Source organism: Heterocephalus glaber, unplaced genomic scaffold (assembly GCF_053883595.1).
Source record: "Heterocephalus glaber isolate CG9 unplaced genomic scaffold, H.glaber_assembly_v1.0 deba00001550, whole genome shotgun sequence".
NCBI lineage: Eukaryota > Metazoa > Chordata > Mammalia > Rodentia > Bathyergidae > Heterocephalus > Heterocephalus glaber.
In genome coordinates, this window is record NW_028258343.1 from 16588781 (window position 1) to 16612203 (window position 23423).

Genomic DNA, 23423 nt, shown 5'->3' on the forward strand with positions numbered 1-23423 from the left:
TCTTTTCTGATTATACTAATTTCCCCTACAGATATTGAAATATATTGTACAGTGTAGAACCTATCTTATGAACTAAATATTAAGTCCATTGTGTGTTTTTTCTCTCTCTTTCGAAGTAAATAGTTTAAAATATGATTCTAGATGCACTTTTTAATTTTTTCATTAAAATGAGAATATTCATTGATATTTGGTTCTAGTACCATATAATATCTTTTAGGGAACCAGAAATAGCATTGTAGTCTGCAACAGGTTTTATGCCCCAGGGTTGAATATGACATTGAAATAAAAAGCATTCCGTATCCACAGGTACCTGCTGTCTTGCGGCAACAAAGACTTTCTGGAAAATGTTGCTCTGAGTGAGTTGCACTCAAATTATTGCTCATTTTTGTTGTTTCCTATTTTTAGGCTGTTTTTTAAAAATTATAGTTTCTTGAAGTTTTCCTATTGACAGTTTTCAGATATGGATGAAAGAATATGCTCTATGAGACTTCTATTCTGCTTTCTTTTTTCTCACCTTCCTTCTCTTTGCATTTACCAAGAAGGTGAATTTGTGTACTTCTCTTAGACTTTGGCATTGATATTACACAATTTTCATCAATATACATATTCCCCTTATTTTTTAAATAGCAGTTCTAACTTTACCAATAATACCACATAAATCACCTTAGCATATTTTCTTAAATAATTTTTTTTCATGTTGAAGAAATATTGAAATATATCAATTTTTTCTTTTAGGCATATTTTCAAATAAACAAAAAAATGTTCTTTATAATGGTATCATGTAACAATCAACCAGATAAGACCAATCCTTATGTATATATGAATCTATCAGAAAGCAATTGTAACTTTTAAAAAATCCAACTCATTTTTTAGCGAAAGTAATAAAAATATAATAAAGCACAATAAATGCTGGTTCCACAGTGAATCTACAAGCTAACTCATTTAAATAGATGTCAAGCTCTTTTCATTTGGTTTAGAAAAACAACCCCGAGTTCAAGAGGCTTAGCTCTTAATTCCAACTTTGATTCTCACCCTCTTAACCCTTCTAACCTTGCTGAATATAGTGAACTTAGAGATTGTATTGAATTGTTCCAGACTTTTATTTCCTTATCTACGAAAGGAGATGTTTGATAGATACTACAGTTGCTTTCAGCTGCAGAAAGCTAAAGTAGGTCTTTATATTAGTTTTGATTGTCTGAAACATGACCTTGATAACCTTTTTTGATGGGAGAATGTAAAATGTTATTAGTTTTGCACAGAAAAATAGTCCCTTTATGTAAGATTCAGTGTGGGGATAATAAAAATATCTGCTGAGTGGACTAGCAATGAATGTACATGAAGCAACTCAGGGAAGAGTCATTAGCATTAAGCTGGTGTTACACCTACCATAGACGAGGTGATACATGGTGACCAGCTTTCCTGATTCTCCAAATAACTTAGATTATGTTGTGTTGCACTTTGATTAGTAAAATGTTCTCTAAATACGAAATAAAGTAACAAAATATATAAAAAATCCAGTTTTCTGTTTTGAAAGTAACAATGGTACACTATCTCTGTGAAAGACACTGAACATAATATCTCATCCTATTTGATATTTTGACTTTGAATATACAAATAGATTTAGAGAAATTTATGTCACGTATTGTTTCTAAGTTATAATTCTTATTTTAAATATATTTATTTTTTAAACTAGCTTACCTATTTAGATGATTAGAAAAGTAGAGGATTATAAAACCAACATTTAATGACATACCTAACCTAATCTAAGTTAATTCGTGTGGCGTATTATGGTGGTTCTGAAAGTATATATGTGGAATAATCTTTCTAGTAAAAATCGGTATATAACTATAAAAGCTTAAAGAAGATCATTCACTCTAGATATATAGAAAAGTTACAAAATATATAACTCAGATTAACTGTCTTGTTCATGCTGAATAAATTAAGGATACATAAATCAACACAGGTGAATATTTTTGGTAATCTGATGAACATTGGCAGACTAGAAATATTGTGAAATTGCGAGACTTTCTAATATGTGGTTTTAAAAAGTACACTGTGAAGTATCATATGTTAAGAATGGAACTATGGAAACTTAGAACTTCAAGAGATTCTGACAAATTCCCAATCTCTTCTTCTATCACAAAGCTCGACAAGGTAGAGTGTATTCCAGACACACACACGTAACCTTCATTGTTCAAGTAAATGATTTATAAAGTTTCCATCATAAACTATTTTTTTCAATTCCTATAAGTTTTAGAGCTAAGTCATTTTAATTGTGCTCCTATGAAATCTCCAGTGATGGAAAATTTGTGGTTCATAACTTGGGGCTTAGGGTAATGCTCAGGTTATAGGAAATAAGATCATAAGAGAAACCATATCTGTGTATATGTATATATCATAAGCTGAAATATTTATATATTATATATTTATTTTACTTTTACAGGTTCATTTACCATATGTAATAATTATATTTATTGAAATATTAAAACATCTGATTGTATTCTTGAGAAGTGGCAGGTAATTTTAATATAGGAAAAGTAAAAATTAGGTTATATATTTTTGTTGGAACTTATATCAAGGATGCTCTTTTTATTGTATATTTTATTAGTATTAATAGTTGTTAATGGGATTGTAGGTGAATCACATAATGAATAAATAGCCGTATAACTAATATGGTACAACAGTTGCATTGGTTTTTTTTCTTTCTTTTTTTTAATTAACATATTTTCAGGATATAGTGATCCTTTTTGGCAGAGTAGTACTTCATTGTGTATAAATACCACATTTTCTTTATCCGTTTGTCTGTTGAAGGACATATAGGCCACTTCCAAGAGTTAGTTTTGAATTCTCAGTGTAATATGATGGCTGTAACTCTTATGGGAAGATAACTAGAAGGGAAATAGCTGGATCAAATGAAATTACTAGTTTTTGTCTTTTGAGAACTGTAGATACGGATTTCCATAGTGGTTGTACTAGTTTATATTCTCACCAGCAATTCAGAAGGATTTCCAGCCTATTTTCTGAAGTGAAATGAAGATGTACCCAACAAAAGATTTGTTTAGGAATGGTCATAACACCTTTATTCATAATAAACAATAATTATAAAAATCTAAATGTCCACTAAGGATAGAACTGATAAAGAATCTGTGATTCTTTCAAGAAAAGGGATGCTGCATAGTAATAAAATAAAATGAACAGTTGGTACAGGCAATAGCATAAATGAACTTCAGCAATATCATGGTGTCAAAAGGAAGGCAAACACAAAAGTGCATGCCGTATGATTCTATTTATGTGAACCTTCAGTAGAAATAGAACAAGACATGGGAACAGTGGTTGTCTGCTTCCAGGAGATAGAGATTGACCTGCCAGTGGGCAGGGGAACATTCTCGGGTAATGTAAATATCTGATGTCTCGATTGGGGTGTTGAGCTTTGAGTGTACAATCCATGTCATGAGTTAAGATCTTTCCAACTCACTGTCTATACCTTTAACCTAAATGAAACTCAAGGGAGGAAAAAGTGAACATGGGACACATTTTTGGGATATCTAGCTTCTTGGCCATAGTTGGCAGTGGTCTAAGAACATAACCGGTACCCTTGTCCATCTCGCCCATTCGAAATGATTTGATTTGGTTCACAGATAATCCTGAGTGTCAGTTTAAATATTAAAGACAGCATGTTCAGAATGTTCTGTGTTAAGAAAACCTTCTCACCTGAGGATGAGAAAGGGTTGCCGTGGGTTGTACTGTGACTTAGAAATTAGTATTCTTTCATGAGCGTCCAGTATTCTTGGACACCTACATGGGAAATCGAATACAACCCATTGCTGGAACATCTGTCAAACCATATGCTTTGGCTTCAGGTTCAGTGTAGCAACTAAAATGCTAATGACTCCATCCATCATCCCAGAGCTTGGCAGACACGTGTCATTGAGCTGGGCAGAGACATTGCACAGTGGAGTTTTTGAAAGCAGCGAATTGCGGGGGTAGATTTGGTGGCACCATTTGTTTTGGTGAATTGAAATGAGCTCTTTAATGTGTGACGGGTAATCCTATGCAGATTGCCATCAAAGCTGTGGCAGTAGGGCCAATCTGTCAGTAATCGCCGCAGGTGTTGGCATGGTGCCCCTGAACAGGCCTGCCAGAATGGGAACTGGGAATGTCAGCCACTGCTGTGCCCTTGGTGAGCCCCAGCGCTGCCAGTGTAATGTGATGCCACCAGTTTCACAGCCAAAGGAAATGTCATTCCTTATGGAGCAACAGATCATTTAAGCAGTGGCTTGAGAGTAATAATTGGAGAGTGAGATTAGTAAAATGAGATGCAAATTGCTCCCAAAAACCACCATAGAGAGGCTGAGCTCTTGGAGTACCAACCCTTGCCAGCTGAGGGTCAGTAAAATGTTGACCTGAAACTCCTGACCACTTAGTATTGTACCTGTCCAAGTAAACGGGGTAGCTTTGTTCCTATGGTATATGTGAAAATTTCTACGCAGTGGTGGAGGTCCAAAGCGTGATGTTTACAAAACTGAATTAGCATGAAAGCACAAAAATGTCAACAGATGAAATACATCACTGCATTATTTTAAATGCCAACTAGCCAATGCCTGATATTTCCTGTTTATATATCCTATCAAATGAAGTACTCAGATATTTTAGTATATTTAATTTCTACAGAAACTTTACTGTCCTGACAGTATATCTTTAGAGAAAATATCTAGAGGTTTTACACTTACTATAACGAAGGAAAGTTCTTTGAAGAATTTAAGCTTTGTCTAGAAACTTCAGTTTACAGTAGGTGAAAACTGATTTGAAGGGAATTTTTCAAAGTTAACCTGATTAAACATGTTTATATGTGATCAGTTAATATTACATACCATAAAAAGGAAAAAATGAAGGGAATACAATATAATGCAAACTGCCCTAACATCAATATTTACTGAATTTCTATGATTTTTTTAGATAATTGGCTTTAGGAGTGGCTGACACATTTCTGATAGATTAGAATAAAAAAGGCAGTATATAATTACCAGGATGAAGTAACTATGAGGAAATTAAATCAGAATGGCCAATGGGATTTATATATATATATATATATATATATATATATATATATTTTTTTTTTTTTTTTTTTTTTTTTTTTGTCTTTTTGTCTTTTTGTCTTTTTGAGACAGGGTTTCATTATGCAGTTCAGGCTGGCCTTGAGCTCACTTTGTAGCCCAGGCTGGCCTCAAACTAACAGTGATCCTCCTGCCTCAGCCTCTTGAGTGGTGGGATTACAAGGGAGTCCCACCACACCCGGCCTTGCACACCTAAATTTTGAGATATATGGGAGACTAGGTAGATTTCTTCAAGTCTTAGAATATAGGGGATATACAAGAGGGGTGTAACAAGGTATGTATAGACCCTGAAGTATAATAATGACTTCTCTTTTGAAGCTGTATTATCAATAATATAAGCCAATTTTAAGAAGGAGCTTTGTAATTGTAGGGTTATTGGAATCTGAAATGTGCTGCTCCAGCATGTAGTGAAATTAACATCCGTGGAAGAATCCAACCATAATCTGGACAAGGAATTGGTGGGAGTGTGGAGAACCTCCTGACCAGAGACTGAATCCTGTAAAAGATCCCTTTAGTCCTGAGTAATGATCCCATAGCCAAGAAAGGACAGGCCACCCAGAATCAAAGAGTAGGCCATTTCCAAGATGAGAGCACCCAAATAAAGGAGGGAGTGTGTGGGGAAAACATGAGAGAAGACTTGATCAGGACCTTGAGGTACACATGGTACCTGGAAAAGCGAGATGGAGTGTGCATGGTCACTACTGCAGATGTAGAGGCGGAAAGCTCGGGTGCAAGAGTGAGAGGGGGGAACAGAAGCAAGAGGAGGAGCAGCTCACTGAGCTGGGAGGGTCTTGGGGAGCCTAGAGACAGACACAGTGTGGCAGGGGCAGACTAGACCACGGGGAACACCCGGAAGAAGTGGTGACATTGGGACGTCTGTGAGCAGAAAGAAGAGAGAAATTAAAAGACCAGTGGGTTTTGGATCTAGTTGGTACTGGTTGACAGAATCTGAGGAGACGTGAAAGCAAACTAATGAACACACTTTTCTAAATTATTTTGTTTTTTTTAAAGACATTAAATGTGTTTGCTTTCTGCTTTTGTTTCTGTTTTGTCTGTTCGCATCGTTGTTCACTTTCTTCCTCTCTTCACCTTCATAACTGAATATAAATGAGCCTTAGTGGACTGAAAGATGAGACATTCCAGTTCCTTTTGGCTCTATTTGAACTTTATTATAGTTTGCTAAGACAATTTGAAGCTTGTGGCCAAAACCTCTGGCAGGTTCTTGTATCACTGAAAATAATAAGTTTAAATTGTTGCTGTTTTCAGCCTGTCTTTTTCTGTACCTTGTGGTCACAGAATAGTAGTGAGAAGAGTTCAGACCTTGTTTTTGTGTGTTTGTCCTAACTTCTGACTTCTTGCGTTCTGTTCTAGACTTAAATTGACAGTTGAATGCTAGTTTGCTATTTAATTCTAATTTTCTCTGTTTATCCTCCAGTTAAGCAGTAATGATTTTTTCATGTATAGGCTGGCTTGTAATTAATTATTCTCCACTTAAGGGAGCATGTTATATTTGGTAGCTAATAGCGGTCTCTTGTCAGGCCTGCTTTTCCTTGGGCAGTTGTATTATTCTTTTCATGTGTTATATTTTTCCTGTATGGTTTTATGTAAAGCATTCTACTGCTAGGTCTTGAGATTAAATCACTCAATGTGTTTCATGGATTTTCAAGTTTATCTTTCACCTTCTGGCATTTTAGATGTGTGTATGTATAACAATGAACATCAGAAAGTTTAATCCTACTTAATTTTCAGGTTAATAAATGTTTCTGAAATCATTTTGCTTGGCTTTTTATGAGGTTCTGCATAAAGAGTCCAATACTTTATAGATACAATTTATTCTTTTCCTTCTTTAATAATTTATAAGCTCTGGCTATAATGTCTACAGATTACATATTTGATTTCAAATGAATAATGTGTGGATTATACTTTGCCTTTCTTGCCTATTCCTAGAGCATGACTGTAAGAGCGTGGCAGTCATGGAAGCTCAAAGATCTCTTCTTATTGATACCTATAAATTACACGTTCCTGCTCTCTCTGTGCATGAACGATGGACTCACGTATGGTCTGTCGCTGTACCTGTGCAGAGTGTTTCCAGATGTGTCACATCAGTTCTGCACAACTTTCTCATTGAGGCCCTGTCGTTCTCACTGTAGCACGGGACTCTGGCAAAGGCCTGCTTTCTTCCTGATGGAAAGCAGACTGATAAATAGAGATGATATCTTTAAGATAAACTTTTATGCAGTAAAACATGGACATTGAAAACTATCCCAAACTTTAAAAAAATGTGATGACTTCATGAATTCATGCTAAGCAAATTACAGAGGCCAAGAAGCAACCTTTGCCGGCCAGCCCAAAGGTCCATCCACGTCTTCCATGCCAGGGAGCTCTGAGCTATCTCCCTGGCCCAGAAATGACCCCTCTCACGACTTCAGAAAAGTATTCCTAGACACCGAGGTTAGTCTTGTGTATTCTTTAAAAAGTCTGTTTAATTGCCCTGTCATCTGTAGTTTTAATTTTTTTTATCATCTGTAACCTCTTTCCCTTTCTTTTGCTCAGAGTTTATCTGTTGAGGAACCCAGGCCACCTGGTGTCTAAGGTTCTTGATTTTGCGGATTGTATGCTATTACCTTTGTCAGTTAAACATATTCTTCTTTGCTCTGTGTTTTCCGCAAATTGGAAGCCAGATCGAAAGTCAAGCTTGCCCCTTTGACAACATCACAAATAGTGATCTGTACAATTACAGGAGGGGGCTCTTGCCTTTCTTTTTGTGATGTCAGAAACTGTTTATGGTCACCTTCCTTTACTCTTCTGGAGATTGAAAATTTTGATGTTCTGATGTTTCTTCTTGGTATGATTTTTTTCATTTCTTTTCCATATTTGTTTAATTGATAATGAGACAGTTCCCTTTATTTTCAGTGTTTACCTTCTGATGCAGTACATTAAGGAAATAAGAATAAATGCTTTAACTTTGCTTTGTTTGGTAATTTTCAATTTAGTGAGATCATTCTCTATCATTAACCAAAGATGACTGCTTCTTTGCCTTTTAATATTCTTATGAACTTGTGAATTTAAACATATACAACAGACTTTGATTGATTTGAGTGACTACGAACCTTGAAACTCTGGTTGGCCCATCCTCAGCTCCTGGGAATTTCCCCATTTCCTTCTGTGTCTTCTGTCGTGACTTCAGTAGCAGTGGAGAGCTTCCTTGCTACCTAGTTTTGCTGGATGCCCAACTGTCTTCCCCATGTCTGCCATCAGCCTTTATTCCACAATGGTCTGGTCTGCTTTATTGAGAAGTTGTATTTCAGGGCACTAATATGAGTGCTGAGTGGCACTCATTGCTGGATGGTTTCGGTGAATATAGTTAAGACATGTATGCACACATTTTTAAAACAAAAATACCTCCAGAATTCATATTGATGTCTAAACTTCAGGACTAAAAATAATCTCATTTTCTCTTGATTACAACTTCTCATATTTTTTTCCCAGTCTGACATGCTTGGTTGTCAATGGCATAAGTAAAGATAAACTTAGAGTATCTCATAATTGCTCATTTGTTTCGTCACATGTTATTTTGAATATTTATAACCTGGCTCCATTGTCAACATATAAAGACTGCATATGTAATATATTCTTTTCCATTTAGCCCTTGTACTGAAAGAAAATGTGCTCACCTGCAGTGAATGTGAAAAGATGGAGCAGTGATGTGAGAGGGATAAATTGAGGGTGCTCAGTCTTCGAAAGAGCAGAGGGGTATTGAGATGTGGTGTAAAAAGACTTAGGTGGGTGAATGCACGCTCAGAAACAAAAATCTGATAGAGAGGACTCGCAGCAAGAATTGGCTGGTCCTGCAGAAGAACCGAGAAATAAGTGGCACAAATCAAGGTGACCCTGTTGGAGAAAATAAATGTCTTGGGCAGCTGGAGGGATAAGTGAGAGGGATACCAGTCACGGGCGGGTAGCAGTGCCCCATCATGGGTGGTTCTGCCATCCAGTTAGGAACACTGCATGGAGAGGATGTGCTAACTTAAAAAATATATTGTTTTTGTTTATGTGTTTTGTAGGGAAAAAATTAGATGATTTCACAGATTTATATTACAAAACATTTGGGTGTAAGCTGCTTTGTCTCCTCATTATCCAAGGGAGTGACCAGGAGTGCTATAGAATGGCTGGGCATGGACGGAAGAATTAAGAAAATACTGAGGAAATGAGAAGTCATTCTTGGCGCTTTGTTTGCTGAGGTTGCGGAAGCAAGCGTTTGCATGTGCATATCTACTGCAAACTATGTATATATCTGTATATAATTTCAAATCTGGAGACGTGGGACTAAACACATGGTGCACTTTAGCATTTGAGTATTTATTTCTAAGCCTTGGACTTGATCTCCAGCAATGCAAGTAATAAGTAATAAGACAATAGATTGCTACTTCTGTAATACTCAGAAAATCATAGAAAACATTTTTAAAATAGCCTTTTTGCATTCAGGTCTTCTATCTACTTTTTGCTGAAGGTTTATTTTTTTTCTTTTTCTTGAGATTTAAATACACACACACACACACACACACACACACAGTGCCGTTGATGGAAAGCTGGAGCCAGTGGGTACCAGAGAGTTGTTAAGTTTATAGAAATTTTAAAAACCAAATGATACCATACTGATGGTTTGAATTTAGTGGTGCTGAGGCTGCTGAACCTCAGAAACTGACAAAAGCTATGAATTAGTCCTTTAAATTTTGGTTGAAGAATTAGCTGTCCTGTATTTTATAAGTGCACTGTATCCTAGTTTTCTTAGATTAACTGTTACATTGTATTTTAAGTGAGTAAAACTCAGGAATATTTGGATCTTTCTCATATTTACAAATGATGCTAATTTCAGCATCCTGGTGTATATCTCCTTGACCCCATGTACAATAGCGATTCAGATACAGAAATACAGAAATAAAATTGCAGGGTGCTGAGGTTTGTGTATTTCTAACTTTTATAAATATTAAGAAATCATTTTCAAAAACCATTCTACCGTCAGATGACCAACAGAAATTCTGTTGCTTTTTGGTTTCCCATGTCTATTTCTATGAAATGATAATGTAAGTGTTATGAAAAGGTACCAGGGATACTTAGCATTTCACCTACAGGAAATGATGGATGTTCATAATCAACTCTTTCTCATAGTTAGGGGTTTTCTTTGCCCTTTGTCTCTCTGGCACAAAGAGCCTTTAAAATTTTAAGTTAACAATCCCCTTTCATGGTTATTAGTTGTACACATTTTCTCATTTGTAGCCTGTCCATTTTTTAAATTGGGTTATCTTTTTTTCTTATTGAACTATAGATCTTTACATATCCTAGCTATTTATCCTTGGACGGTTATATCTTTGACAAATATCACAGTTTGTGCCCCTTTTTCATTTTATTTATAATGTCTTTCATCATATAGAAGTTATAAATTTTAATGTAGTTGAAATTTTCAATCTTTTCCTTTATAGTTTACAATTCTTGGTTTTGCGTGAGACACCCTGATATCATAAATACGTTTTTCAGTTTTCATTTTGAAAGTTGACAAGTATGCCTTTAACATTTAGGGTTTTTGATTACTTCTTTTAAAATGTATAAAGTGGCTGTCATTAATGCCAAAGAGATAGGAGCTTGCAAAGAGTACAGAGTTTGTGGTGCCTCTAAATTATTCATCAGAATTTTATTGTCGTTCTGTGGCAAATACTTGCTACATAACAGGAACACAGAGGTACATGGGCCTTTCTCTTCATTATGGGGGAGTAACACAGGCAGTGAGTAGAAAGGTTACCAAAGCGAGTACGTGTTCTCTGGGAGGATGTTGGCAGTGAATGATTTGCTCTTCTGTTAACGCACATATCCCAACATAGCAATTTTACAGAAAACTCAAATTACTGGTGGTAATGTCAACCTTAAATGAATGCTGGTATTTACCTGCATCCTTTTCCAGAATGAATAACAATGGTAAAAATGTATGGGTCTACATAGACATTTTCCTTCTAATTTAGCAACAAGAGTGATTTGTCACAGATATTAATAGCTTGCTAAAATGATTTAGATTTATTGAAAGATTTAAGGACCTGCTTTTAAAGATTGGTTTCTGTCTGCAGAGACGAAATGGAGAAGATATACCTGTAGCCCAAACTAAGAACATCAATCACAGAAGATTTGCTGCTTCCTTCAGATTGCAAGAAGTGATAAAAGCTGACCAGGATTTGTATCGGTGTGTCACACAGTCAGAACGAGGTTCTGGTGTGTCCAATTTTGCTCAACTTATCGTGAGAGGTAAAACTGTTTTCATTTTATAAAATTGCATGCCTTTATTAGAACAAAAGCAGCTTTGTAGATATACCATTGTAAAAGTTCCGATAATGTCTTAAGGTAAAATTAAGTCTGTATTTGTAACATTCATCAATCAGGTTTCCAACAAGTATTTGTGATCAAAAGAAATCTATTTTACAATGCTTTAATAGGATAAAACATATAAATCATCTTATGCCATATTACCTTCACCCGAGATTGCTATTTTAGTGAAGGATGGTTTGGAAGGTGATAGCTAGAACCTTAAACCAATGAGGATTTCAGACATGTGAAAATTTAGAGGAAAACAGCATTGTTGAATAGGGTATTAAGCATCAATCATTGTTGACACAAATGAACATAATAATAAACTGCCTAAGTTACCTTCCCAACACAGAAGTTTGGGCGACCCTAAGGAAAACATCTGCACTCGTCTGAAATTTGCTGCTCTATCAGGGAACTTGTGCATGTGTCTTATTTGAGGCAGGATCTGGAAGTTGGAGGAAGTTGGCCCCATGCCGGTTCTGATGGAGGGGAAGGGTAAGCAGCACCCGAAGCCGAAGAGCCCAGCATGGGCTATGGCCCAGCGGCTGGAAGGAAACACAAGACTTGTTCATCCTTAGGTTACTATTTTTACCATGCTCCATAATGAGTGTCTTTCACATTCATTATTTTAAAGTCTGTTTGATTTTAATACTTTAAACTTTAATAACATAGAGAGAAGGAAATTGAAATTAAGGTTATGTGGTAATTTGCCCAAAGTCTAGTAGCTACTAGACAGAATCAGGATGTAAGCCCACCTTCTTCTCTCTTCCTGATGAACTCATTGTTCCACCTCAGCTTTGTCTCATATTAACATTGTTAAATACTCCTGTTAGCTTCTTGGGTAATTCTTGTCCTGGGAGACAGCATGGTGCATCAGAACACTGAATCTCTGTAGGTTGAATAGGAGTTTGTTTCCAGTGAAGCTTCTCACGGCTCTGTTGTCAGCTTATATCATCTGCGCAAGTTCACGAGGCTGTGGCCCAGATGTATGAACAAATGTGGGAGCGTGACGACACTTGCCTCTGGGTTTCCGATGGAGAAACAACTGCTGCCATGCTCACATGAGAGCATGTGCTCATCTTTGCCACGCGTCTCAGTCGCCTGAGCCTCATTTTGAAACCTGTGGGTTTCCTTGGGAGATCTCCAGGTCAATGAATACACTGTGGTTATAGGAGATGGGTGTGCTATTATCACACTCAATTCCAATCATTTAAATACTGAGTGTGACTTCACAGCACGCAGGCGCGAAATGGATGGCTTCCCAATAGTGCACCTAGGGTGCTTTGGGATACCTTAAATAATATAAACTTAATTAAGTATGTAATATATTAATGTACACAGGTGTATTATATGTGATATGTTGTTCTATGTCTATATACATATACTCTACATATTACTGTGTATATTTTTGCCATTAACTTTATTGGTACATTTTAGGTATAAAATACAGTTACAGTCATCATTGGGATCTTGTACCTTTACATGAGTCTCTTGATTCTTATTTTTTTTCCCCCTTCCCTTGCCCTCCCTTCACCCCCTCCACCCCTTCCTATTTGCAAAGACCTTGTTTCCATTTTTTTCCTCTTCTCATATTTTTTCCTTTCCCTTTTTTGCCTTCCCCTACCCCTCCCAATTCCCACGGCTCTTTTAGACCTTTTCTTCCTGTTACACAATATCAGTTATACATTTTTTAAAGTACAATATTAAGATCTAGGAGACATTACCACAGATTTTACAGAATTTAAAAGGATATAGAAAGCATATTACAAAAATCTTATTAAAGAAATTATATTCCCAGCTTGAAAACCTACCTATATGACAACAGCAGGCTCATAAACATTTTAACTGATAAATTATATCAAACAATTAAAGCAGAAAAAAGAAGGAACACTTCTGCCCTCATTTTAGACCTCAACATTGTGCTAATCCTAAAACTGGATAAAGATAATAGAAGAAAAAAGTATGAACATAGATAGAAATTTGTTTAACAAAACAAACTATTGGAAGTCAGATCTGGCAGGATGTAGAAAGTGGTTTTGTTATAGGGATGGCAGCATTGGAAGATTCACCCCAAAAGTCATCATTTTAACAGAGGAAAGGAAAAAGCCATATGATCCTGTCACTAGTTGGAGAAAAAGTATTGGACTAAATTCTACAGCTGTTCATGGTAAAAGCTATCAAGAGACTAGAAGTAGAACAGAACCTTCTCAACAGATTAAAGACATGTACTCCATACTTCCAGCAAGAATGCCTTATATAAATGGAGAAGATACAATGCTTTCTCCTTAAGGTGGGGAACAAGGGCAGATATGCTTACTCTTTATCTGTCCATTAAACTTTGAAACCTAGTCCCCACCAAAATAATCTGGCAATAAAATGACACAATTAGGATAGGATTGGTAAGGTAGAAGTAAAATCTTTATATGTAGATGAAATGATCATCTACAGAGAAAATACTAAGAAATCTCTAGGAGCCCCTAGAACTTGTACTTGAATTTAGCAGGATTAGAAAACACAAGGTATATATAAAAATTCAGGTCTGTGTATACTTGCTATAAATGAAGAATTAAATATTGAAATTTAAAAGTTATTTACGAGTACAAAGGACCTAGAAAAGTTAAAAACAAAAACAAAAACAGTGTTGGAAGACATTTAGTACCTAATTTTAAGACTTCTTCTAAAGCTACAGTAATCAAGGCAGTGTTGGTGTAAGGAAAGACATATAGATCATTGGACTAAAACAGAGAATGTAGAAATAGAACCACACATATATGGTCCACTAAGTTTTGAAAGATTATTTAACATTAGCATTTTATAGAATATAAACTCAATTCAAGAGCCGAGGAAGAGATAGTGTTTTTAGCAAATGGCACTAGAATACCTGGTATCTGTATATAAAAAATTAACCTCAACCCTTTTTTTCCATACATGAAAATAACTTGAAGGGATTTATGAACCTGAATAAGAAAGCCTAAAAGTATAAAACTTTAAGAAGAAATTATAAGGGAAAATATTTATGAATTCAGGGTAGGCAAGAACTACCTAGGATACAAAAGATGTGATGTTTAAAAGAAAAAAATTGATAAATGAGACTCCATCAAAATTTAGAACTTTAAATGACATCATTAAAATGAAAAGTAGTCCTTAAACAGACCATATTTCCAATGCATATAACCTATGACCAGAATATATAAAGAATTCTTAGAGCTTATTAATAGACAACCCAGTTAAAATGTAGACATAAGAAGATGGTAAATAGCCAGTATAGCACAAGGAATGGTGTGCAACTCTAGAATCAGAAAAATACTAATCAGTACAATAATAAGATTGAATTATACACTCATTAGGGAGAGGAAGTTTAAAGTTTTAAAAGCCTTGTCATGACTTTTTCTTTTTGTTGGATTCTTCCCCTTTGCCTTTAATTTGTCACACCCAATGAATTCATTCTGCTGGGCTTCCTAGGGTTGTGATCCTCATTGTCTTTTCCTAGGTATTGTCTAAAATTTTTTGGAGTGCTGGTTTGGTATTCATGAAGTTCCTGAGGTACTCTTTATCATGAAAGTATCTTATTTCTCCATCAATTTTGAAAGATATTTTTGCAGGGTGCATCCATCTGGGTTGGAGGCTGTTTTCCTTTAGGGCTTGAAATACATCACTCCAAGCTCTTCTTGCCTTGAGGGTTTGCATTGAGAAGTCTGCTGGGATTCTGATGGGCTTTCCTTTGTATGTGATTTGTTTCTTTTCTCTCACTGCTTGTAGAATTTTGTTCTTCTGCTGGATTTCTGGAATCCTAACTATTATATGCCTATGTGTAGATTTTTTTTGGTTAAGGCTAGCTGGAGTCCTATATGCCTCGCTTATCTGTATGTCAAGTTCTTTTCCCCTCCTTGGGAAGTTTTCTGCCATCACTTCTGTGAACAGTTGTTTAATGTCATCTGCACTCTCTCCTCTTTCTTCATTGACTCCAATCAGTCTTATGTTATTCTTCTTTGCATCGTCTAGCAGCTGCTGGATTGATTTCTCATGTTCCCTTACAATTTTAAAGCAAATTTTCTTTTCCTGGTCACTAATTGCAATCTTATCTTCTATATGTGAAATTCTATCCTCACATTAGTTCATTCTGCTGTGCAGACTTTCGATGGAGTTTTTAATCTCTTGGAAATCTGTTTGTATCTGTTTTATGGATTCCATTTTTTTCCTATGTTGGGATTCCATCATGTTCCTCAGATCCTCTATTTTTTTTATCTGTGTCCTCTCTAGATTTATTAATCATGTCTTGCACCATGAGCAAAATCTTTGCTGTTATCTGAGTAACTATTTCTGATTTCATTTTTCCCAGATCCTCTTTTGTTGCCAGTTCAGAGAGTCCAGGTGGTTGAGTATCAGATTGTTCCATCTCGTTTCCCTTTGGGGTTGCTGTAGGTGATCTGGAACTCTGTTTTTGTGGCTTGCTTATGTGTTTTCTCATTTCCACAGGGGGGCGGGGGTGTGTTTCTGGCACCCACGTGGCTCACCTTCTCTGCCCTAAGAGCTTGGGATGGCAGTGGGGGAGCTTCCTTCCGGGTGTTGGGACCGGCTCAGCTTCTCTGCCCTGGGAGCCTGGGATGGAGGCGGAGAGCGTCCTTTCAGGTTCTGGGACTGGCTGAGCTTCTCTGCATTACTGTGTATATTTAGTTACGCACATATTTAGCTACACATTTAGTTGTACCTGTATATGATTTTCTTGTAATTTTTAAACTTTTCTTTTTGCATATATTGTTATATGCAAAGATTTGTGAAAAATTAGCCCTTGCTGTATTTAGTGGGTAGCTTGTACAAGACAGTGCTGTTACTTTTATCCAAGTCCATTGTGTATAGATATAGTTCTTTCTTATGTATAGGCTTGTTTTGCCTTCATTCAAAAGCAAATAATTTTATCACTGGTAGATGTCTCTTGTTTATCTTCTTTGGGGGGTGGTGCTGTGGAAGGAACCCAGAGCTCCTGAATGCCAGGTGAATTAGTGCTCACCAGTTCTCCTTTGCTTATGTTAAGAAGTAGATTTAACTATTTTATCAAAGCTTACTGTTCTTTACTTGAAGATAACTGCATTATTTCATTAAAATATAAACAGAAGATCCTTAAGTTTCATGGAAAATTTTGCCTTTATCTTACTTTTTATAGAAAGTCCTTCCATTAAGTATATAATTTTAGACTTTATATTAATGAGGTTGATTTCAAATATAATAGGGCTTCAAATGTGTTATCCAGAGTCTGCCAAAATTGCAGAAATGTATTTTGATAGTTATGACAGTTTTTTTTAACAGATTTTATTATCTAAATCTAATACTGACAGATAATACCTTGCTTGCTGCTTTATTGGAAAACCAATATAAATGAATAAGATTTCTTGTTCTTCCACCAAATAACCAAATAAATATTGCTAACCAAAAATATACCCCTGGAGTCAGCTGTCCTGGTGCTGAAACAGACCTGAAAATTAACTAGGATGACAAGTCCTATCTCTCATTGGCACTTTTAAAGCTGACATCCTGTTACATAGATACAAAAGATGGTAATTTTAAAGGAAATTTTTGGGGCAGTGATACGAGTAGTCTTTAATAAGATCTGGCATAGTATTGCCTGTTGTCAAAGATGACCCATGGGTAATAGTCTATTAGTGCATTTTCTCTTAAACTGAAAGTGACAAGGTGTGCTTAAGGCTCTCTTGCTGCTGTTGGCTGTAAGTGAAAGTTTCCCTGCGAAATTCTCATGCTGAAGAGTGTTGGTCTGTATGTTCCCATAGCCACTGAAAGAACCAGATGTGGCAGTGAGATGGAATTTAGGTTGCCATGACTTTGGTGTTGCTTCCCAATTGTCCTGAGTAATGATAGCTTGTGCAGTTTGTGGAAGGCAGTCTTTACTGACCAAGAAGTTTTTATAGAGACAAACTGAACAGGAGACATTTTTTTGTTCAGCGATACTCCAAAATTGGAGTGTAGAAAATGTGAAAGACATATTGAAGTAGTGTTGGCCAACTTCACACATAAAGCATCATCTATTCCACGTTGTAGATTGTTTTACCCATTCTCTGCCTCATTTGGGGTCATCTTTTCCCCGTCTAAATCCAAAACCCACTTAACACCTGTAATCAGCTGACCCACAATAAACTCTAAAATTTCTCTGATTGCCGTAGTGACACTCAGTTTGTATTCTGATTGCTTGTTAGGTTGTTATGTAAAGCATTTTTATACCAGCAGAACTACAATAACCTCTTAAGTTTTTAATGTGAAAGGCACAGTATTTTTTTTATTGTTAGTGCTTTGATTTTTACATATCAATGTCAACTATTAAGCACTATCAAAATGCTCTAGATATAAGTATTAAGTTAATATATTTATCTACTTATAACAAATAACAGTGACTCCTGGCTGCCAATTGGGGTCAATATCAATCCATTCACACAGACCTACTCAAAGTATACATTGGAGTTGGTGTTTAAAATTATAAAAAATTCAGATTGATATTGATTCTTTGCCTTGCAAGGCAGTATAAGCCAGCTTAAAATTGAGAATATTCACTGACTTGTATAACTGGAAGAGGGGCACAGAGATAGGCTTTGGGGTTGTTTGGCCTAGTCATTAAGTTTCTAGGTTTTTGCATTTCTTTACTCTAGTCAGTGGTTTTAGATTCTACCCTAATATCCAAGCTCACGCCATAATCACAGGATGACCATGTGGTTATGTTTCCTTGTTCTCACACACTTGGGTACTAAGACGATACTATCTCCCACAATTCTCTTCCCCACTCCACTCCCTTTAAAGATTAAAAAAAAAGATGGCTGGATATGGGAGAATTAACTAGAATGTCCAGTAGAGACAAACAGCGTAAGTGGGAGTAGTTACTCCTTCAGTTAGGTGAGATGGTTAATGAAGAAATATTTTAAGAGAAGGGACAACTGACCCTCAAATAATGTACAGACTTTGGAATATGGTAATATTGGAAAAGGGTGTTACTGCACTAAGTCAAGCAATGATATGGGTCATTTGGTCATAAGTTCATCGTAGCTTATTTGGTCTGTGGTGAGTTATTAATGATACCACTTGCTTAGTAACAGTACCACTACCACTGCCACTGCCAGTACCACTACCAGTACCAGTACACTTTTGAAGAAGAAAAGTTAAAACTAACATAAGATTTGCACCTGAACTTTTTAGATTCTGCTTGTATTTTAATTATTTTCATTTCATCAAACCCTGTCTAGTTCATATTTGCTTACTTAGCACCAGTGCAACCCTTACATCAAGACACTCAATATTTTTACCAAAACTAACAAAGAAAATTGTTTAGTTGAAGTCAGAGCAGTCGGCTACCTGCAGCTGATTCAGGAGATGGGCGGTGGGCCACATCCCCCAGCAGATTTGCTGAGGTACCGGAAGTGAGGGTGCCAATTTTAATTGATAGCGTTTGAACCAGTTGCCTTCCTTTCTCAAAGGAACTAGTGAAGGTGATTTTCATTTAAAATAATTTTCCCTTCACAAATAATCTTGACTTGACCAACATTCTAGTCTTCCTGTACATACCTGTTAAACAGTCAAGTCTGAATATTTCATTTTTAGATGAGTAAGAAGGGTATTCTGCAAGTGGTGAACATGACATGCTTTACTGATGCATTGCTAGTTGGTGGCTAAAGGCCATGGAATTTCTAGTGCCCTGCCTTCCGCAGTCCACTTAATATTACACAGTATTGATTTTTAACGAGTTTTCATAGCAAAGCTGTCAGATTCATGAATTCATATAAAGATCTTTTTACTTAATGGTGACTTGGAAATTCCTTTTCCTTTTATTTTGAATACTAGTCAACTGAATGGGAAGTTTGGAGTTATTTCAGTGAATGCAATTTAAACACCTGTGTTTTAAAAACTAAAACAGAATGAAAGTCTCAGAGAACGTGGAAATCACGTACTCATTTTCTCCAAATACCCTTATAGAGTTAGGAAAGCACATGCTCTCAATGGATATCACTGTCTTAATGTTTGAGGTGACACCGAAGTCTCATATTTTAAATTTTTTTTCTTTTTGGTACTGGGGATTGAACTCTGGTCCTTGCCTTTGTGCAGCAGGTGGGGAAACCACTGAGCTAAATCCCCAGCCCTCATGTTTTAAATTTTTACTTTGCTACTCTTGAGTTTGATGAAAGAAATATTTGGAGTCTCCCTTCATTCATCATACCTACTTGTAATTCAGATGATTCAGTGTTTAAGATGTGTGGTACATATTTAAATTCTAAATGAGCAAATGAATACTAGATGTTCTTATTTCTGATATTCTACCTTTGTACAATCCAAACTGGGTATTGATTTGAATCGTTCCTATAATGAGCTTAGGAATAATGCCTTGTCCAACAATGAAAAGCATTAAAAATAATGATAGTATAGTTCTTTTTATTGAAAAGTAATAGGGGAATAATGGGTTGTACGTTTAGTATTAATATTAACCAGAGCTCAACATTATTACAGAACCTCTAGTCCATTCTCTTCTGTGTACTGTTGTTTCAATATTTTTGTCTACTTTTCTTCTCCTGTGAATTTTTTCATACCTACTTTACAAGAATGATAGACTACAGCAGTTATTTTTGCCTAAGTGATTATTTTCATTTTGTGTATTTTCTGTAATGTTGAGAAATAAAAATGCCATGAGAGTCCTTTTCCTGAGGGCGCCTGCGTATTTCTGTGGGGAGTTCACTGTAGCTCAGCAGAATGCGTAGCAGCCAAGGGTCTGGTCACTGCTTTCTGCTTTATGAAGCGAGTCTCCCGGGAGTTGGCTTTTGTTGGACCTTTCTTATCAAGAATTCACCAAGATTCAAGGGAGAAATAAAATCATTTGCATGCCAAATAATTATTTCTCTGCAACTCAAGGGAATTTGATCTCAGAGTGCTAATAATAGGTATCTATCCTCCTTCCGAGACTCTCAATTCTCTGCTGTTGGTGTTCGTGATAAGTTTAATTTGATCCCACCCCTACCAAGGGACTTGTATCTACCTCAAGAACTTACAGTGCCTTTGTTATTTATATACTGCTTCCTGATCACTATTTTTCTTTCCCTTATCCCAAACTCAAAAGAAAGCAGCAAAGTCAATTTGTACTAAGATTTTTCAGTCCCTCTGGGTTCCTTTGAAACTTCACTGAAAAATCAGCGAGCAGCCCTGGCTGAGTGGTAGCAGTCACTGAGAACACCAAAGAAAAGCAAACGCGGGCTGAGCCCTGGAGCAACCTGTACCTTGGCTCAATAGAAAACGGTAGAATTATTGTCATGCCATAGAATTTTGACTTAGATTTTGGTCACATGTTTAATTCTGGAAGAAAACAAAGGTTCTCTAACAAATAAAAAGCATCCAACCAAAGAAACCAAAGCAGCTATTTTTCTGAACCTAATGTGGTGAACACTTCTACACTGTAAGGATTGTATGGAATGTTAACTAAGCCAAGCTCTGTAGCTTCGAGATTAAAACAAACCACTGAGAGTGAAGGGTAATCCACAGTGGTGTTGGTACAATGAGTAAAGATGGCCGTTTCCGTGGTGGAGGGACTACTTCCTTGGGTGTAGTTCTTCAGTTCTTATTTCTCCACACTTCATCTTTGAGAGAGCCATGTATGGGTGGGTTTTTCAGTTTTGCCACTTAAAAAGTTACAATATTTTGGGGCTGGGGATTTAGCTCAGTGGTTTCGCCACCTGCTGCGCAAGCGCAAGGACCCAAGTTCGATCCCTGGTACCAAAAAAAAAAAGTTACAATATTTTTAAAAGCTAGTGAATATACATTTAGCTTACTAGCATAATATAATCAGGAAGTTGAATCTGAATAAAACTACAAACAAAGCCAAGCTCAGAAAACCAAAAACATTTGCAAAATGTTGTTTAGAGTTCTTACCAAGAAGGTACAGGATAATATATTCTTACATATTCTCAATAAATTAGTCAGAACCAACTTGTTTACTAGTTATCATGGCACCATGGAAACTACTTGCCTTCCCGTCTGTGTTAATGTAAGTGATGTTTCCCCTTTTCCAAGAGATATCTAATTTAGTAATAATTAAAAGTGAGCATAAGAGCAATAAAAAGGTAAATATAAACATTTATATTTTGCTAGATCTCAACATGAATTTTATTTTATTTTTAGTTTAGTTTTTTTTTTTGAGTAAAGTTTTGCCCTTTCTGTTTTAAAAGTGAGGATTTGGGGACTGCAAACTGACAGAGATTAAAGAATGCCACAAAATATGTAACAGCTTTCCCCACCACCTAGGTCTACACAGCCTGCTATGCAGCATTGTCTTCGTGCTCATGTGTTTTACAGAAATTATGACCCATACATATACTCCATTGCCATCTCAACTATAGGGACAGCATTATTTTTTAACTTTTGAATATATTGTAAGATAATTTTCTTTTCCTCTCCAATTTCTGCTTTCTGACCCTTAAGAATATTTTTTTGTTTTTTTGTTATGTTGTGGGATTTAGAACCTGATTTAGCTGTGATGGTACATAACCTGTGATTGTATTGAAACAAAGAAACAAGGCAGCCTGACGTGGTGGTTCACTCCTGTAACCCAGCACTTGGGAGGCTGAGGCAGGAGGACTGCAGTGAGTTTGAGGCCAGTCTGGGCTACATAGTGAGTGCAAGGCCAGCCTGAACCACAGGTGAAGACCCTGCTCCCCAGCAAGAAGAATTCCTGGGATTTTTGAAGGAAGAGAGTTTATCCCTTCTGGCATTCACATCTTCATAGCTGTCACTGGTGTCTTCTTTCAACTCTGTGTAGACGCGGCGGGTTCCATTGCTACTTTCCCGCTACCGTGCCAGCCCACTCCCAGGACTTGACTTCCGCTGAGGGGCAAATCCCAGGAACTGATCCTTCTTGATGTCCCCGGGGCCACCATTCCGGGTTCCCACTCTCTTCGTCCAGCTAGTGCGCCTGAGAACACTCCTGCTTCAGTGTCTTCCGAGTGCCTGCTTCATTGATTTTTGTCTCACACACATTTTTTTCTCCAAAGTTGGGTAGCTTTGAGTTACCGGGGATCGAACTTGGGTCCTTAAGCTTGTGCAGCAGGCAGCGAAACCACTGAGCTAAATCCCCGGCCCGGGTAGCTCTGAGTTTTTAAGAGCTCTTACGTGCAGAACTAGAGTCGTCTCTGGGGTTTGGCCGTGACGCCTCTCAGCGCGTAGATACATGCACTGCGGACTTTGCCACTGTCTTGGAGTTCCTGTTTTCTGCGCATGCTCTGGGAGTCCTGCCCTCTGCATTACCTTCGCTGCCTCCACTGTGTCCGGTCACCCTCTTCTGTGTCCTGCGCTTCGGTCAAAGCCTCCCTTACCGGCCTCTCCCACGTCAGTCCGCACCAAGCAGCTAGCAGGGCCCCGTAGGTGGGACACAGAAGTCAGGACATGCTTCGTCCGCTTCCGGTGACTTCCTGCACGTGCCTGCAAATTCCAGGGTGCCTCACGGTCTCCAAGGCCCAGCTGGCTCTGCTGTGGTCACCTGCAGTCACAGGAGCCCTTCCCTTGCACACCGAGCTCCAGGGCCAGTGGCCTCCCGCACTCGCTCTAGTGCACCTCTTTCTCCACTACTGCGGGCCCTGACCTCTGCCTGCAGGGCTATCTCCTACCTTCAGAGACACACTGCATCCCTGACAGTGCCTCCTGTATTCAGTCAGTGAGTTCAAGGAATGCTCCCTCTTGCTCATTCATGATTGGGTCTCTAGTCTGCACCATGACGGAAGTCCAGCAGCTGCAGTCAATCAAGTGTTTACTGTCAGAGAAACAAAAGCAGTGTGGCTGCTACAATCCATGTGAACGGCAGGGATCCCATGTCCAGGCAGAACGGGGCAGCCCCATTGCCGCCTTCGATGCCAGCGAACGCACAGAGAAGGGACTGAGGTTTCATCTGACACCCGTGGATGTGCAGGATTCAGACCGTAGTGAGAGCAG

General features: G+C 37.3%; 1 protein-coding gene across 12 annotated transcripts in view; it reads left to right on the forward strand.

Annotated features, from left to right (window-relative positions):
• Ptprk (protein tyrosine phosphatase receptor type K) overlaps nt 1-23423 on the forward strand; it is a 520627-nt gene that overhangs the window by 267985 nt on the left and 229219 nt on the right. For all 12 annotated transcript variants that reach the window (XM_087190287.1, XM_087190284.1, XM_087190286.1 and 9 more), the window contains one exon: nt 11231-11405. In XM_087190287.1, coding sequence (XP_087046413.1) covers nt 11231-11405 — 175 coding nt within the window. The remainder of the gene's footprint in view (nt 1-11230; nt 11406-23423) is intronic.